Below are 18,342 nucleotides of genomic sequence, written 5' to 3' on the forward strand. Positions count from 1 at the left end.
ATCTCTAGAGTGAGTTTCCCTGCAAAATCTGCCTGTCCATGCCAGCTTGACAAAAGCACCTCCTTTGTAACTGTGGGCCACACACTGTGCAGCTCGCTTTTTCTGCTCTGCTGTATTTAATTTATTGCATTTTTCAGCAACAGCAGCACAACCCCTCAAACCTCTTCTAACCCTGGGGTTGCCCTGAAGGATTTTTCTCCTGGTTGTATGTGGGAGCTACTCCTTAGGCTGTTTGGGGTTTTAGCAGCCGTGTTTAGAGGCAGTGGAGGTTTGGTTATTCCGTGTGGCCCCATGCACCTCTCTGCAGTTTTTATTGCTTGGAGGCTGCCAGCAACCTGCACGTGCAGGGACCATGCTGGCCTGGAATGTGGGACCTGTCCAGTGTACAAACCAGTGCCAGATGAACTGCTGTAGCTGTTGTGTTCCAGCTTCTCCTCTGGCATAAAGTGGTGATTTAGTCACTGTCAGCGATGTGCTTGGCTTGCAACTGAGCACATATGTATGCATCTCTTGGAAGGACAACATCACCTCCATGAGTGACCAAAAAGGCCCCATCCTCTTCAGTAAAGTCAGTTCTTGTTCAGGGATTTTGAGAAGGCAGCAGATTATACCCATGATTGTCCCTGCCATGCTCTGGGTTATGGCTGCTGTACCCATGGGCTGACAGACTGTGCCAGACTTCTCCAACTACACTGGAAAAATGATCCGTTTGCTAGGAGCCATTTGGTGTTAATTTTGACTGGATGTACAATTTGTGAAGGGAAGCTAATGCTTTCACACGTCTTCATTAGCACAGCTGTGGGGGGAGCATGTGCCTAGACCCTGCTCCAGCTCTCAGAGACAGAGACATGGAAGGTGGGCTGCCTTCCCTGGGTGTCAGCAGGTGCTATTTCCATATTAGAAATAATATTCAATAACAGTGCAGGGCTATTTCAAAATTAGAAATTACCTCCTTCTCACACAATGCTGAGGTGTTGCAGCAGTGCTTTACAAGTGTTGTCCATCAGTGCTTTACAAGAACCTGCTACCATGGCTGGTTCTGATTTAGTGATAAAAATGTTTCACTTTATTTGCTGAACACAGTCTTGTTAGATGAAAGGTGATTTGCAGTGTGGTGTAGGAAATGCTGAATAGTGCAAACCAGATGTGGAAGATGATAAGGGAAGCTTGCAGAAATGTCAGGAAATGCTGTGCCATTCTCACCACTCTCCTCAGACTTGTGAGACAGTGGAGCTTATTGCTCTCTTATCAGCTGCATTCTTAGGAGAAAGGCAGCATCTCAGCAGTGTTCCTCCAGCTGCTTGTGAGCAGGCTGGCTCATTCTGCCTCCAGCCCATCTCGTGATGGCACATGTGCATCCTGGACAGGGCTCATGGTGCTTGTGAGGGAATGGAAAATGGCCTAATTGCTGCCCTGTTTTCAAACCAGCGTGGGAAGCCCTTGCTCCTCCTTGACTTCCCCCATGCTTTTCAGCCACACAACCCACAGTGTGTGGTGTGAATGGTTTCTGGAGCTCAATGGCATTTTTGTTCAGATCGGCTCTTTCCAGAGCTGCCTGCTGGTAGGCAGCAAGTCCCTCGATCAGTCCCTCTGCAGACAACCGAGCAGCTGTCAACCAGAGGAGACACCAGCCCTACTTCTGTTGGTAAGAGCCTCTGCTTAATCCCAGCATGTCTTCCTCCTTTGGTTGTTATCCTTCAGTTCGGCACCTCCTAGTCCCTCCTGTTGGCAAAGGACACAAGGCATGCACTGTGTGTGCCTTTGGGCTCCCCTTGTTAGCACTGAGTGCAGTTCGTACACTTGCCAAACCACTTAGTTTACCAAGTTACACTTTTTCCTGTCTATGTGTCCTTGGCATGTACTGCAATTTCCAGGGCTGCTAGAAATCAGACCATAGGTGTCTTTTGCTTCAGCTGTCCGATTTTCCCACACCATCCCTCTGGTGAGCACAGTTGTGACTGAGCAATTTTCTCCTGACACTTTTCTGTCACTTTCACCACTCACACATCACAGCAAGTGCAGCTGTTCTCCATCTCCCAGCTTGCAGGGTTCACTTTTGATTTTGATTGCAGTCTTGAACATCACAGCTTGGCGTGGCCTGGCCTGAGCCATCTGTGATTGCCGGATGGGATGCTCCTGACAGCAAGCATAAGCCTGGGACACAAAGACCTGATGGAAATGCCCAGGGGTGGACAACCTGCTGAGCTCAAAGACTTTTCCTTCTGTAAGTATTTCTGCCTTCTGAGTTAGGTTCACAGGCGAAATGATGAGTTTCGCTTGTAATAGCTGAACTTCATGACCCAGTTTGATATTTTACAGCAATGTGCAACTTGTGGATGCCCTCAGTTCACAATATCATTAAGGAGAGATATCATTGTGCCTTTTATAGATGGCCTGCATATTCACTGTTTGGTGGAGGGTTTGTTTGGATTTTTTAAAATAAACATTTTATTCACTTGAAAGGTTTTTAATAATAATTCAGTTTGAGTACTGATACATTACAATTAGTTGAGGACCAAATAATGGCTTATTCAAATGCTTCACAATCCTTAAGTGAATATGAAATATTTGCTAACTCTTTTTTCTTAGTTTCCTTAGTAAAATGTAGGCCTGGGTGCATCTTTCAGAATGGCTGACATGGCTGATGGTCAGTAAGCTGCAGGTTTGATTTTGGTTGCAAGAACCTCATGTGCCAATTCCTGTAATGGAGAAATCTAAAATCTAACCAAGACAGTATTATTCTTTCTGAACAGCTGATTTGAGGGATGAGCTAAAGGACATGGCCTTTGTTCTGTCCTTCTCTATGCTTCCTCTTGTCTTAGTAGTTCTGTGTCAGTTGAGCAGCCCTATCGGTGAACTTGTCAAGCAGGAGTTCAGCTGCCTTGGCCAGAGCATCACTGATCTTCCACATAGAGACAGTTTGTTAGAGAAGTCCTCAAAAAACTTAGTATTGATTTCTATGAATAAAAATAGGAAACAGATGGCATCAGTTTCAAGTGGTTAAGTGGTTTTTAACTAGTCCAGTAACTAATGTTCTCAAATGCCTACAAAATACTACAGTTTTATCTTAGCGAAGATCAAAAGAACAACTTTAAAGCACTTGCCAGATGCACACAGCCATGTGTTCTAATAGATGGCAGGCCAAATGTATTCTTACAGTAATGGGACTGACTTGCCAATTTCAAATTCCCCCCTGTATTCCTGCAGTGAATAATGCCTAATGACTGCTCTGGTTGGGGTTTTTTTATTATTATTTTTATTACTACTACTGTGGACCCAGTGTTGCCTCGAACATGCTGCAGGTATTAAGAGAAGTCTGCAAGTCTGGGATCTGAGAGAGAGCCTGGTAAGGAAGCATTTCAAGAGAGGAAGGAGTAGGAATCCTCTGGAGCTGCCCAGGTCTCCTAAAATGTCTGAGTATGTCAGCATCCGCTGCTGTTTAGATCAGTCTGCTTACTCAGGAGTATCTGTATTAATTTCTAGAAAAATACAGGGAGAAGACAGACCATAGCATGCCTGACATTGATTTGCACAAGCAGGCTCTGCACTGCAGCACAGTCTCTCAGACAGGCTGTATGTATGATGTGCAAGACGGCTGAATCCATGGGAATTGCTGCACTGCCTAGCACCAGGTGGAAATGCTGTGTGCCAGCTGCTGCAAGCCCCAAAAACTGGCCTCAGTGGTAAAATTTATTCTGAAAACTGTTTTGCAGTTGTACAATTTATTCTGAGGGCAGAAGAGGCCATTTGTCACAAGCTGGAATAAACCTTTTGGAGTCCACACTGTGTGGAGATGCAGTTGAGCTAATGCTTGCCCTTGTGCAAGATGCCGACTTTGATTAGTTTGTCTGCACAACAGCTGCTTCTGTTTTCCACAACCACTGCACACTGGTTTGCAGTCTGCCACTCTCTGGTGCCTTGCTGCTCTGCTCTGTGAGCCAAACCCTGTGCTGTGGGAGGGGAATGCTGCTGTGTGTGCTGGGACTCTTTGCTCCTTTTACCTTAGGGGAACTTACCTTCCCAGGGCTTCTCTTTTGTTTCCCTGGTTTGTGTGTTATGTGAATGGTTGTTTTTAAGAAGGCTAACCTTTTAGTTAGCTTGATGGAAAAGCGTATTTTTGGCAGTGGAGATGGAAATATAAGCACACTTGAGAAATCTCTGGATCTGGTAATGGTACTCTTCCCCTGCATTCCCCATCAAAAGAGCTTGGAGTTGACGGAGCTTTCTAGAAACTCTAAGTATGAAGCTGAATGTCAATGTCATCTCCAAAAACTGCAAAAAATTTGTGGCAGGGATTTTTTTCCTTGAATTTCATCTTACCTATTAGACTTTAATATATCTCCTGAAACAAAGAGAGAAAGAAAGAATGTCAGCTTTCTTTTGGTAGGTAGATGTAGGGTATCTACATTTAGGTGCTAGTGTAGATACTAGCAAGTCACGTTTAGTGACATTTGTGAAGTGCTTTAAAAATTAAAAAACAGTCCTACCACAGTGGCAACCAAGACAGAGACTTGGGCAAAATTTAGGATTCTGCTGCCTTTTTAGACGCGTAAGTGCTTAGCATTTAGTTCTTGGATGTGCCATATTCAACTGACACTGGTATCTGGAGACCCTGGAGTTTGGATACCATAATTCCTGTTGGATTTCTGTGTCTGCTTCTGAGTATGCTCAGGAGGTCTCAGCACAGCTGGTACTCTGACAGTATCATCCATCTCTGACAGTATCCTGTGCTTAAATGCTCACTCACTTCTTTGCCCACATTTTCTGCAAGGCTTAATCCAGCTCCTAATCACCTGGCTCCTTCAGAAAGCTTGTCCAGAAGAAGCACCTAATTTTGTTCTGTGTCTTAGCTGCAGGAGCATTTACAGAGGTTTAGGGAGCCCTTGAAAAAATTCCCTTTGCAATGAAACTGGAGCAGTCATGGTGTATCTTCCCTGAACTTCCTTATTGTCCTGCTTATTGCAGGAAAAGGAGCAATGGTGACAGCTTGTCTTGGTGATTTCCCCTTGCCACAGGCCTCTTGAACAGAAGGTTCTGGCTTCCCAGAGCCAGGCAAAGCCAGTCCCTCTGTGTGCTGGAGCAGTCTTGTTCTGCTGTCCTGCAAATGTGCAGGGTAGATTGGATGTTTGCAGTTGTAGGGAACCAGCTCTCAGCTGCTTTCCCACTGGTGGGGACTGGGAGCTAGGGGATCTTGTTGCCTTTCTGACTTTCCACCCTGGAGGAGAGGGACCAATCAAGCTCTGCTCCAGACAGGCTGCCCTGCAGTGCCTCAGTACCCATCTGATTTTCCCTTTAAAATTCGTGAGGGATTCATCCGGTTGCAGAGTACATGCACTGCTAAAGGCGTGGCTTTATCTACAGAGTTGTTTTCTTGCACACCAGAAGTTGCAGGGAAAAACAAGAATTGGAGGGGAAGGAAAACCCCTGGCTGAACTCTGGAGTGGGAAGTGCAAGTCTTTCAGGACAAACCAGGACATGGCTCTGGGGCATGATGGTGGAGCTCACATTTCCCCATGCTTCCAGCGCAACTGGGTGAGGCTCTTGCTCTGCCTGTGACTTCCAAAGGCTTCCTGAGCTGATTATAGCGTGGTTGTTTGAGACCAGCAGCTCCCCCATCACTACCTTCCCTGCTAGAGGTGTCCTTCACTCCTGATAGGTTCCCAGGGAGGTTTTGGTCCTCTTCAGATGGCAAGAATTTGGCCTGAGTAAGGCTGATAGTTGGAAAGACGAAGATCTGTTAGTCATCGTTCATATCTTTATTTATTTAGGGTACTTCCTGGTTTCAGTGTTGTACAATGTTTACCAAGGACGAGCAGCCAAAGTAAACCACACGAATGAAAAATTGCAAATGAAAGAGGCAGCCGCACGGCACAGCTGCTCCCTTGCCTCCGAGGGCTTCAGTCATTTCAGATTAGGTGCACACTTGGCATTCTGCTGCAAATATGCTTGTAAGGAATCATCCTGGGACAAACCTGCCTCCATGCACAGCGACTGACAGAAAGCTGAGGCAGGTCTGGAAAGGCTCTTTAGCAAGAGCGGGGATTAATGTGCCTGCTTGTTAACTTTGGCAGAGTGTGCAGTCGTCGTTGTGCCAGCAGAGTTAGGGCGAGCAATTGGAGAGGGATTATTTTATGATTGGTGGCATTCCTGGGGGATGGGGCATTTATTTGGGGCCTTCCTGCAAGGAGTAAAAAGCAGAGCAGAGCACAAAGCAGCTCCTTCACGGGCTGCAGACTCTTTCGACATGAGGAGCCAAAACGGATGGAAACGTTCCCTTCTCCCTTAATCCAGTTGCAGACCTGACTCACCCTGACTGAGTTGCTGGTATCAATGTTGTCCTGTTACTCAGTGAGAAGTTAGGAGCTCACAGATTTCTTGTCCAGCAAACCAGCTTGCCAGCTCCTTGCTGAGTTCCCCCTGAAAAGAAAAGGGCTGCCCAGCCTGGAGGCAGGATTTTTCCACCTGCAGAAACAGGGAACAAGCCAAACTCATTCACAGGCTGTGTTTCATCATGAGAAGTGTGAGAAATAGTTATTTTACAGAAAAGTCGAGACCACTGAACAGTAGGGGAGAAGAGTCCAGCCAACCTTCACTTCATCCATCCCTTCTCCCATTACTCATTGCATTTTTGTTAGGCACTGTTGAAAAATTCTGTTCAGCTGGAAGGCTTTGCAAATATCAGGGAGGACACTGTCAGAGGCAAACACAGAGACACCAGAGTGATCACCAAGAAAGATTCCTCTCAACAGAGAGTTGTGCATCTCGGTATGTTCTGCCTGGCCTTTTGGTCCCAGATGTGAGCTGGGAACAAAGAGTTCAAGGAATGAACCCCAGAGAAATAAAGTACTCTGGAGAACTGATTTTAAGGGAAAATTTTTGACACTATTAATCATGGAGCATTCAGGAAATTAATTTAAAATGATGTCATTAAAATAGCACATGAAAGAAGTTCAAATGTAACATAATGCCTATAAATAGAAAAGAATATTTATGCTGACACTTGTGTAAGTTACAAGCTGAAAACAAACCAGGTGGCCGGTCTGTTGGGTAGGAGTTAGACATTGGATAATAAGACCCAAAGAAACAAAGATTTTCTTGTACCCACAAGTGCAAATTTCGTGGTGAGTTAAGCATTGAAGGAGTATCACTGGAATTGATAAAAAGTAGGAGAGTGCATCTAACTTGATGCTCTTTCCTGTGGTAGAGCAGATGTAAAGTAGATAAATTCTGTTACCCTATGGTTATCTCTCAACCAGCTTATTCTCATCCTGTAGTTTCAGCTGTGGAGATGGAATTTGTTCGTTGTTTGCTGGCTTTTAACCTATTTTTTTTTATTCCTCTTCCTTTGGCAATTCTTCTGTCCAAAAGCTGCGAAAGGCAGAGCAAATTACTTGAAAGCATGAATTACCATGCTAAGACAAAAAGGCATCTTGCAGCACAGGCACAAGTTATGTGGTCTTTTCTGAATCTGTCATTACTAAGCTGGTACTGTTACAGTCAAGAAAACTTACAGAAGAGCAAGAAATGCAATCTGAGGATAATTTAGAAGGAATGATTAAAATAACTGAGTGTGTGCTTGAAAATCAGCTTGGGCTGTCTGTTTTCAAACATGTTCAAATTCAGAAAGTCAGAGAATGGTCCAATATTAGAGATAATTTATTATTTGAAGATGGTTTGGTGGCCCTATCAGGAACCACACACAGTTTTCAAATATTTACTGACATCTTTTTATGATCAGGCTTTTAATTTTCAGTAAAGATTATGTTTTCATGCATGTTTACAACTCGGTTGAAGTCAAGCTTCTAAAAAGTTTGTTTAAAAAATTATGCAATTGCAAAAGAAGACAATAGAAATAATCCCTGCAAGAGAATCACAAAACATGTTGTTTTTCCAGTAAAAAAACCCCAAAGAAATAGTGTATTGGATTAAAAAAAAATAAATTAAAAATATGGCATTTTGATAGGCTATAAATCCAGAAAAGTACCTATGGTGAAGAAAGAACTTTTGAGATCTTGAATAGCTGAGAAAAAAAAGATAGGGAATTGACTAATTTTCTCCTTCTGAAATCCACTGTCATGTCTGAAATATTTTATGGCATCAGATACAGAGGGAGGCAGCAACTGAATGCAAAGCCTGAGCTACCTGTGCAAAATGCATCCTGGCATTATCTTTTTTGGAACAAATACAAAAATCTTTATATTTTTATGGTACATGATAATGATCTGCTTCATTTCCTGCTCAGATTCTTGCCCAACTGTTAAACACGACTTTTTTTCTTTTGTATAACAAGCAGTTAAATATGTAAATCTGCATCCCAGCAAAGTACTTTCCACCTCCGTACAGGAAACAAATTCTAGCTGGTTCTGCAATGACTTGGTCCCATTCCCAGGAATGTTTTCCTTCCATTAAAAAAAACAAAACCCAAGAAACAAAAAACTCAAACTAAACCAGGAAAAGTAAAGCACTTTTTTCAGCCGTTTAGCACTAGATAGGCGTAAGCACAAAATATGTCCATGCATTCTTCTAAATGAGGCAAGACAAGGTTTGAATGAGGCAAGACAAAGGTTTTGAACCTTTCCCACCCTGGAATGCTCCAACATTCATGTCCCTTTGCCCAGCCTCTCTTGAAGGAGTTTTTACTTGGAGCTGAGTGAAGCTTTTTTCCTCCTTATGGGAAATTCCAGTGCCAGGATGTTAAACACTAACTTCTTCACAACAGCCTGCCAGTGATGGCTTGCACCCAGTGGGCTGTGACAGGGTATTTTCTCTGCTGGTGACATGAAATGAAGCAGAAGCTGTCCAAACAGCGAGCATAAGAAATCCCATTCCTCTGTCTTCCTGACCCTGCCCCCCTGGTAGGGCAGCCTGTGCTGGGAGCCCATGGCCATAAGTGTTTGTGGCTCTGTCCAAAAACCTGCAAAATCTTTGTTTGGAAACAGGAACGGCACAGGAATGGCTGTAGGACTTCAAGTTTCTAAGTCCTACAGTCTGATCAGGCTGCATCTGGAGTGCCTGTGGAGATCCAGGGTTGTGAATATGGAAAGTATAATGGCTGGTGCAGCCAAGCTGCTCGGTCAGAAAAGCTGAGGTCAAGGCTGCTCTGAGCCTCTCTCCATGTATGGTTCCCATCCCTGCATCTTCTGTGGGAGCTGGACTCCTTGCTCTGGGTGGTGCTCAGAGGAAGTTGTACTCAACCAGATGTCTTTCCAGACAGACCTCTCCTGCACGTGCACCAAGGGAGATCATCAGTTGTTGGTATAAGCTTTATATTTTGCCTTTCTCTCTGCAGCATGCCAGGAAGCCTTGTGCCAGACCCAGGTGCCATTGATCCCACTGTGTGTCCAGCATTTGTGTGCAGCTGAGCCACTCATCAGCACATTCAATTGGCATCCTGTCCCATGCAGGCTGGGCGAACAAACAGCAATAGCTGTGGGGACGGGTTCTGTGTGAGTTGTCTCAGAGTTCTCGTTTGGGAATAACAAATCTGTGTGTTGGCAACAGGATTTTCAGTGTTTGGCGCAGTGGTCTTCAGAATAGGGTGTCAAAACTTGCCTTTTTTTAATTGTGTGTTTCTGGAAAATATGTATTTCCTGTGTATCCCAGTATTCCTGTCAGAAACAAGTTTTTTCACTGTACCTAAAGTAAGAAAGCTGTTGTCCAGCTTTGCCTTGCATGTAAGCTGTTTCCTGTTGATGCAGTTTCCTTGGGAGTCAAGAATTCATCAGGAATACTTTGGCAAAAATTATGTTTTCTCTTGTTGAGTCATGCTGTTAGAATTATTCTAGAAAAATGAAACTTTCCAAATCATTAGGATAAGCTTTGGTGTCTTAGCCTGTGAAGTTCCCTGCTAGCTGCTCCTCATTTAAGGCAGCAAATCAGTGTTGTGTTTTCCTGACTGAATGCTTCCAGAAAGGATATGACAGAAATAAATCAACAACTCTGCTTCCTTGGCAGAGGCAGTACTGTAGGCTGGCTGTTGAATGACTAACCAGTTACGCAGCATTATCATGCTCTGTCACAACTGCAGGGTGAGGATTGCCCAGAAGAAAAACAAAGGTAATCAAGTCCTTCACATTTAAACTTCCAGTCTGAAGATCTGACCAGGAGATTGAGCAGCTGGCAGGGTAGGCCAGATATGGAACACGACAAAGTTAAAATGGTTTGCTTTTCATTATCATGTACTTTTTAGTTGTAGCCTGAAGAGGAGTACCCGAAGCCCTGCAAGACAGATGAAAGCAGAGGCACCAGCAGTGCATGCAAAGGCTCTGTTCTCAGGACCATGAGAGGATGCCAAGCCATTCTGCTTTCAATTACATGACTATTATACCTCCTGCTCCAAAGACTGCGAGGACAGATTGGACTTCTGGCTTTTTCTTGCCATCCATTTCTGGGGGTGCTTAGGGTAAGAGCATCCTGGGTTCTTCCTGCCTGGACCTGCTGTGGCCAAGCTGACATCCTGGCACATCCTGGTTACCAGGGGTAAGTATCAGGAAGCAGGTTTGTGCTGTTTACAAAGATTTGGAAAGCATTTCTGCTCGTATCACAGGCTGGTCAATAGATTCATGCCTCCCTCCCTTTTCTACTGCTTCTGCTTTTTGTTTAAGGCAGGGATCTGGGGCAGGCTGTCACCTGGTTTGGGTCATTTCTGCACTGCTCACTTGTCCTTTCTCAGCAGAAAAGCAACAGGCAGCTCTGATTGTGGACACTGACACAGAGGAGGAAAGAGAGGAAGGGAGGGGATGGGCTACAGGATCTTCCCGCGTGAGACTGGGAATGGGAAGTGCTTAAGAAGTGCATCATGCCCTGTTTATGTACTGCTTGTGCTTCTGTTGGATAAACAGAAACATTTAAAGTAAGACAGCTTCAAAAAGAATGACTATCTTATATCCATCTACCTGCTGGCAAAGGCTTGTATGGTGTCTCTGCTTGGAACATCTGCAATTACAAAAGCACAGGCTTGTTGCAGATCCATATGCTTCTCTTGGGAAAATGTAGGTGAAAGTATATGACTTTTTAAAACTGTATAAAAGAGGAAGGTTAATCATAGCCTAAACTTGGAGAAAGCGCCCACAAGGTGCACCTTTGTTCAATGATAAACACGCAGTTACTCTGGAGAAAAAACAGTTGAAGAGTATTCTCATCATAAAATACAGCAGCTTTCTCCTGTACTTTCTCCTACTTCAGACTCTTTGATTTCAAAAGAATTTTTTTGAGCCATGCTGCAGCTCAATTTGAAAGCTAATGCTCTGGAAGACAGGTGGCAGGTGCTGTGTCTCTGTGTGTGGGGCAGCTTGTGGAAAGCATTTTTGAGCATCCTTGAACCTTCCTGACACTGGACAATGTGATAAACCTTGTCAATCACCCCCATTTCTTGGTGTTTAAAGCAGCTTGCTGAAATGGACTGCTTGGTTTATGAACTGTGGTATGGTCACACCAGTCTTCTCCTTCTGAGAGAAACAAGAAACCTGTCCTGGTGTAGATCCATGATGAGAGCTGAATGAGCTTGGATGTTAGGAGAAAGTTGATAATCTGAAAAAAACAGCTGGGGCCTACCTCAAGTGTCCATGAGTGCATGGTGATGAAGTTGTAACAGGTAGAAGAGTGTGCCCATTTCATATTCAATGATATGTACATGGTCTTCTTCTCCAAAGCTTTTCCCAACTTAACTAAAATTTTAGACTGTATCAAGGAGATGCAATTTTGAAGACAAAAACATATAGGAATGAGTCTCATTGAACCCAGAGTTAATATTTTGAAAACTGAAACTCTTCCCTGTTGAAGAACAAGAAACATTCAGCTCAGAAGTGCTAGAGGGAAGAAGTGGCTTTGGGGAAGTTGATGACATCCCTTCACTGAAAGAGTATTTCCCTTCTCTGCTCTACCCCACAGCTGTTTTGCCTCTATTTTATGGTGTTATTTTACTTAACAGCTATCCTCTGCAGTACACAGAAAATATAAGGGTATCTTAGTCTTTCAATTTCATTTTTCTTAACCTAATGTGCAATGTTGATATCAGTGCACTGGGACTGAAGATTGCTGTGAAGTTCACTTGGGCTCTCTGTGGGCTTTGCCACCCTTAATCACACAGATACTGCTGTGGGCCCTCTGACACGTGGCAGGAATCAGTCTGTCTATCTGCTCTCAGGCAGGTACTTCTCAGTGCATGATGGCAGCAAAATGTGACAATTTGTGATCACAGAAAAATAATGGTAACTGCAGTAGAAATGTCTGATATTTGAAGTTAATGGACTTCTCTTTCAGAGCTGGTAGGAAGACTCCTTGCCTGTATGTTTCCATTTGGCCAAGCTCAAATAAATATCATCAAGCCTCTTTTCTCAAAATTGCCTTTGATGTTTATAGAGGGATACTCCCCTTCAGACCGTGCCTTGTGCTTCAGACAGAATATCATTCCCGTTCTTAGTAATTTTCTGTTTGTTGGCAACATATGACTGTAGTGTCCTAGGAAATGAAAGCATTCTGAGTGTTTCTCTAGTACTCTCCTTGACTAAACAATTTGACTCCAACACTTAATATAATACATGTATCACTCTATATATTGATAATATTTTTCAGAATTTACATAACTTGCTGAGATGTTCTGTTTCTCAGCACAGTAAACAACCCCCAGTGCCTACCAGACAAGAAGTATCAAAAGTAGAGATACAGGGAGGTGAATGCAGTTCTGCCTGAGAACTATTTCTGCACTTAAGAGGGGAGGAAGTTATTATGAAAGAATGACTTGTGCAAAATGCTTGCATAAGCTTTTCCAGCAATGGGAGTGGACTGTGCAAAGAAGAGAGTTCAAGCACAATCTGTTCCCATTTTTGTGTCCTCAGTCAGCAGCAATGATAGAATTGGTTGAAATGTGAGTTTGAAGGGTGAGCCATACATGCTGGACAATCCTGGACTCTTCAGAAGCCATGGTTTCCTTAGGAGAAGAGATGCAAACTGGTGTGATTGATTCACTGGCTGCATAGTTCAAGGATATTGGGAAACTGGGAACTTGAAGTTTTGTTTGAGGACAACAGTATTTTGAGGCTGAAAGAATTTCTCACTGCAGGACTGTCACCTCATCAAACCTGCCAAAAATTTCCAGCTTTTGTTGTGTTTGCAGGTGTGAGGTGACCACTCAGATGCCATGATCAGCACATGAGGAGACTGAAACGCTGCATGCAGCACACAAGGTAAGTACTTCACCTCTGCTTGTTCCGGGTTTACGGGCACTGTTTGTCTGCACTACTGGAAGTCTTCACTGTTCAAACTTGGCAAAGTGTTCTTTGGCACCTGTGGCATGAAATACAGCCCTTCTTTACAATAAAGTCAGTATTTTTCTAATTACATCCACTGTTTATAGGGTGACGGTAACATCCAATTGCCATCTATTACTGGTGTTGTTTTGCAGGAAAGTCTGATAGACTTGATTGCATATCAGCTGGTTCTGCCTTTCCAGTAAAGAATGTAAATTGCTTACACAGTGTGCAAAAGGGTGTGGCAGGAGCTCTGCTTTTAGAAGCCCTGAGACTGGTGAGACTCCATGCAGGGGACCCCCAAATCTCTTCTGGGAAAGTTTGTGGTGTTGGAAACCACAGCCCAGTAGAAGGGCTGAGAGGGGGAGCAGGCTCTGTTTGGGCTTCTGCCTCCCTGTAGCCGTACAGAATGAGCAGGTTGATGCTGCAATGACTGTGAGTGTTTGTAATCATAGAATCACTTTGGTTTAAAAAGACCCTTAAGACCATTGAGTCAAACCATTAGCCAAATACTGCCAAGCCTACCACTAAACTATGTCCTTAAACTCTATGTCTCCATGTCTTTTAAATACCTCCAGGGACGGTGACTCCACCACTTCCCTAAGCAGTCTGTGCCAGTGCTTGACCACCCTTTCTGTGAAAAAAAATTTACTTATATTCAATCTAAACCTCCCTTGGTGCAACGTGAGGTAATTTCCTCTTTTCCTATCCCTTGTTACCCAGGAGAAGAGACTGACCCCCACCTGACTACAGCCTCATTTCAGGCAGTTGTAGAGAGTGATGAGGTCCCCTCTGAGCCTCCTTTTTCTCCCGGCTAAACAACTACAGCTCCCTCAGCTGCTCCTCTTAAGACTTACATTCTAGACCCTTCCCCAGCTCCATTGCCCTTCTCTGGACACTCTCCAGCAGCTCAATGTCCTTCTTGAAGTGAGGGGCCCAGAACTGAGCACAGGATTTGAGGTGTGGCCTCACCAGTGCTGAGTACATGGGGACAATCACTGCCATGATCCTGTTGGTCACACTATTGCTGGTACAGACCAGGATGCCATTGGCCAGCTTGACCATCTGAACATGTGCTGGCTGATATTCAGTTGCCCGTTGACCAGCACCTCCAGATCCTTTTTTGCTGGGCAGCTTTCCAGCCACTCTAACCCCAGTGTTTAATGCTGCATGGGGTGTTGTGACCCAAATGCACTACACAGTGCTTCACTTAGCTGAGTCTCATACAATTGGCCTCAGGCCATGGACCCATCCAATCCAGATCCCTCTGTAGAGCCTCCTTACCCTGCAGCAGATCAACACTCCTGCCCAACTTGTAGTTGTCTGCAAACTGGCTGAGTGTGCACTTGATCCCCTCATCCAGAGCATTGATGATCTAACCATCTTCCCCTGTTTAGGGCTGAAACATCCAGCTGTAGCTTCTTTGCTGAGAGGAGGCATAATGTGAGAGATGAAAGAGGTGAGAGCCATAGCCAATATGCCTATGAAAAGGTGGGATGCCAAGAATGGTCCTTTATGACTATTGACAAGTGATATGGCTGTACTCTAGAGGTGAGCAGCACACTGTGTTTGCAGGGCTGAGAAGCTGAAGTAGGAGAAGACTGACATCACAGGGTAATGCTTTAAAAAATATAAATAAACTGAGATTACTAATAAAGTGGCACAGGATTTCAAGAATTGTCAGCTGCTGTTCAAAATTAAAATTTGACCCCACATTCTCTCTTTTCTCTTTACTACAGAAAAATGTCTGTCCAAACAAAATACAAATCAAGAAATACACACACCTGGCTAGTGTTGACCATCTGCATGGTCTTAGCTGCACACCTCTCTGAACAGCAAGCGTTGATGCAGCCTTGTCCTTCATGTGATGCCAGTCAGAATTGCAACTGCTCTGCCATGGGATTGGACTTCATTCCCCCTGGGATCACAGCCAGAATCACGGTGTTAAACCTGGCCCACAACAGGATAAAGCACATCCGATCCCAGGACCTGCAGCAAGCCGTGAACCTGAGGACCCTGCAGCTGCAGTCCAACAAAATCAGCTCCATAGATGAGGACTCGTTTCAGTCCCTGGCAAAACTGGAGCTCTTGGACTTGTCAAATAACAGCTTGGCTCACTTGTCCCCTGTGTGGTTTGGGCACCTTTCCTCACTCCAGCACCTCTACCTTCAAGGCAATTCCTACAGAGACCTGGGGGAGAGTTCCCCCTTTTCCAGCCTGAGGAACCTGAGCTCTCTCCGCCTGGGCAACGCGCAGTTCTCCGTGATAAGGCAAGGGAATTTTGAGGGCATCGAGCTTCTGCAGAAGTTGTGGATTGATGGTAGCAATCTCATTCGGTATGAGCAGGGAAGTCTGGAATCAATTAAGAAGATAAATCACATGATCATAAACCTAAGAAATAGTAATATATTCTCAGAAATTGTAAGGGACCTTCTGCACTCAGTTTCTTGGCTGGAAGTGAGAGAAATCAAATTACCGCTTGAAAAAAAAAGCTTGGTGCAGAATTCTACACGTCCTCTTAGGATACAAAAGCTTACATTTAAAAATGCTCTATTCACAGATAAAACTATTAGCCGAACCATAGTGTTACTGAAGGAAATAACCTCTTTAAAAGAGTTCGAGGCAATTGATTGTGCACTTGAGGGGACAGGATTATGGAACACTCAAGAAATTGCAATGAGTGGGCAAAGTTTTGTTGAAACAGTAACAATAATAAAGTTAATGATTCGGAATTTTCATTTGTTTGTTGACCTGGCTGGTATGGAGTCACAAATAAACAACCTGAAAAGACTCACTATTGCAAGCTCTAATGTTTTCATGGTGCCATGCAAACTTGCTAAAAATTTTATGTCACTTCTGTATCTGGACTTTCATGATAATTTGCTTGTAAATAATCGTTTAGAAGAGACAATCTGTGAAGATTCCTGGCCTTCACTGCAAACTTTAAACCTAAGTCAAAACTCTCTAAAATCTCTGAAACAGACTGCAATGTATACATCTCGTCTACCTAAACTGAAAAACCTTGACATTAGCCAAAACAATTTTGGTGAGATTCCAGATAAGTGTGAATGGCCAAAAAACCTGACATATTTGAACCTCTCCAGCACTCAGATTCCTAAAGTCACAGACTGCATTCCTAAAACGCTGGAAGTGTTGGATGTTAGTGCAAACAAGCTGAAGGAGTTTGGACTGCAGCTGCCAAGACTGAAAGAGCTGTACCTCACAAGAAACCAGCTGAAGACCCTGCCTGGTGCTGCACCCATGCCAAACCTAGTGGCTTTGTCGGTCAGACGAAACAAGCTGAACAGTTTCTCCAAGGAGCAGTTTGAGTCATTCAAGAGCATGGAGCTGCTGGATGCCAGTGACAACAACTTCATCTGCTCCTGCGAATTCCTGTCCTTCATCCAGCACGAGGCTGGGCTAGCCCAGGTGCTGGTGGGGTGGCCGGACGAGTACGTGTGTGACTCTCCGCTGGCGGTGAGAGGGGCGCAGGTCGGCGCCGTGCGCCTGTCGCTGATGGAGTGCCACAGCTCCCTGGTGGTGTCGCTGATCTGCGTCCTGGTGTTCCTGCTCATCCTGCTGCTGGTGGCCGTGGGCTACAAGTACCACGTGGTGTGGTACCTGCGGATGACGTGGGCGTGGCTGCAAGCCAAGAGGAAGCCCAAGCGAGCCCCGCCGAAGGACATCTGCTACGACGCTTTTGTCTCCTACAGTGAGAACGACTCCGAGTGGGTGGAGAACACGATGGTGCAGGAGCTGGAGCAGGCCTGCCCTCCCTTCCGCCTCTGCCTGCACAAGCGTGACTTTGTGCCTGGCAAGTGGATCGTGGACAACATCATTGACTCCATGGAGAAGAGCCACAAAACGCTCTTTGTGCTGTCCGAGCACTTTGTGCAGAGCGAGTGGTGCAAATACGAGCTGGACTTCTCGCATTTCCGCCTCTTTGATGAGAACAACGATGCGGCCATCCTTGTCCTCCTGGAGCCCATCCAGAGCAAAGCCATTCCCAAGCGGTTCTGCAAGCTGCGCAAGATCATGAACACAAAGACCTACCTGGAGTGGCCTACTGGTGAAGAGCAGCAGCAGGTGTTTTGGGAAAACTTGAAAGGGGCCTTGAGGTCATAGAAGTTAGCAATCCCCATTTCAACATATTTCGACAGAAGTCTGTATGTCACTGTTTATTCCTGCTAAGAATCTTCCTTAATTTTCTTTGTAACTACAACTGGCTTTGTTGTGTACAGAGATAACTGTCATCTTACTAACTGGAAAGGACCTCTTTTAGGCTTTCTGGTGATTTGATACTCTGCTCTTTAAAAGTCCCTGCTCATAGCTATGATATTTGGAAACAAAATGATGATGTTTGACTTCATATACTTTTCTAAATACATTTTGCTGAGTGTGGGGTATTTCTGTACTTTTTTCTCCTGTTACCACTACTCCCAACTAGTTTCTGCCAATGCCATTGTAATTTACAAATGAAATTAAAAGCCAAGGGCTTCAATCAATATTCCCTTGTGTCCATTTCTTCCTGGGAATTTTGTGTGCACCACCACTTTCCTTTCTACCTACCCACAGAAATAGCTGAAGCCTTTTATTTTGGGGATGTGAGACTGTGTTTCTAACGTGTGGGCTAGATGTTGTTGCAGACTGGCTCAGTTCTTGTTTTTGCACTTTTACTTTGCAGAGCATGTTTATGTAATCACTGGGCCATGCACATCTTACAGCTCTACTTACCTTCCCTTGTAGTAGGTGAAGAAAATCACATGGATAAGAGGCAGTCCCTCTCTGGACTTCAGTGTGAAGTATCTCCAAAAATTACCATATTGCTCTTCACCGATCACAAAGGGAGTCTAGACAAGCAGGTAGATACACGTTTATATTAAGATAGCTACTCCCACCCTGAGTGCCTGGGTTTCTTGTGTTTTAGAGGTTCTTATGGGAACCTGAAATTGTCTCTGAGGGAATTAAGTTAGGTGCAATTTGTCTAACTTGATATTTTCATGTTGCCCTTTGCTTGTTTTTCTTGAGCTTAAGTACAGGAGAGTCTAGGTACTGATTAAACTTTGGACATGCAATTATTTTGTGGTGAAATATT

At 44.4% G+C, this 18,342-nt stretch overlaps 1 protein-coding gene across 5 annotated transcripts; it reads left to right on the forward strand.

Annotated features, from left to right (window-relative positions):
• The first annotated feature begins 9,955 nt into the window (after window positions 1-9,955).
• Window positions 9,956-17,752, forward strand: LOC146438167 (toll-like receptor 2 type-1). 5 transcript variants are annotated; one of them, XM_085058546.1, is made up of 4 exons: window positions 9,956-10,056; window positions 10,190-10,479; window positions 13,115-13,184; window positions 14,987-17,752. In XM_085058546.1, the coding sequence occupies exons 3-4, from the start codon at window positions 13,150-13,152 to the stop codon at window positions 17,370-17,372; spliced, it is 2,421 nt and encodes an 806-aa protein (XP_084914672.1). In that variant the 5' UTR covers window positions 9,956-10,056; window positions 10,190-10,479; window positions 13,115-13,149; the 3' UTR covers window positions 17,373-17,752. The 5 variants fall into 5 exon arrangements, with proteins under 5 accessions (XP_084914672.1, XP_084914673.1, XP_084914671.1 ...); XM_085058547.1 differs by lacking the exon at window positions 9,956-10,056 and adding an exon at window positions 12,017-12,149 and having other exon boundaries at window positions 10,066-10,479; XM_085058545.1 differs by lacking the exon at window positions 9,956-10,056 and having other exon boundaries at window positions 10,066-10,479.
• Window positions 17,753-18,342: the final 590 nt, after the last annotated feature.

This window comes from Lichenostomus cassidix, chromosome 4 (assembly GCF_008360975.1).
Source record: "Lichenostomus cassidix isolate B80296 chromosome 4, HeHo_3.0, whole genome shotgun sequence".
In the NCBI taxonomy this organism is placed as follows: Eukaryota; Metazoa; Chordata; class Aves; order Passeriformes; family Meliphagidae; genus Lichenostomus; species Lichenostomus cassidix.

Bases quoted from the DNA above. Each gene is read 5' to 3' on its own strand.
- LOC146438167 (XM_085058546.1), top strand. From the start codon at position 13,150: ATGAGGAGACTGAAACGCTGCATGCAGCACACAAG. The intron at 13,185-14,986 runs GTAAGTACTTCA...TCTTTACTACAG, and splicing joins CGCTGCATGCAGCACACAAG to AAAAATGTCTGTCCAAACAA.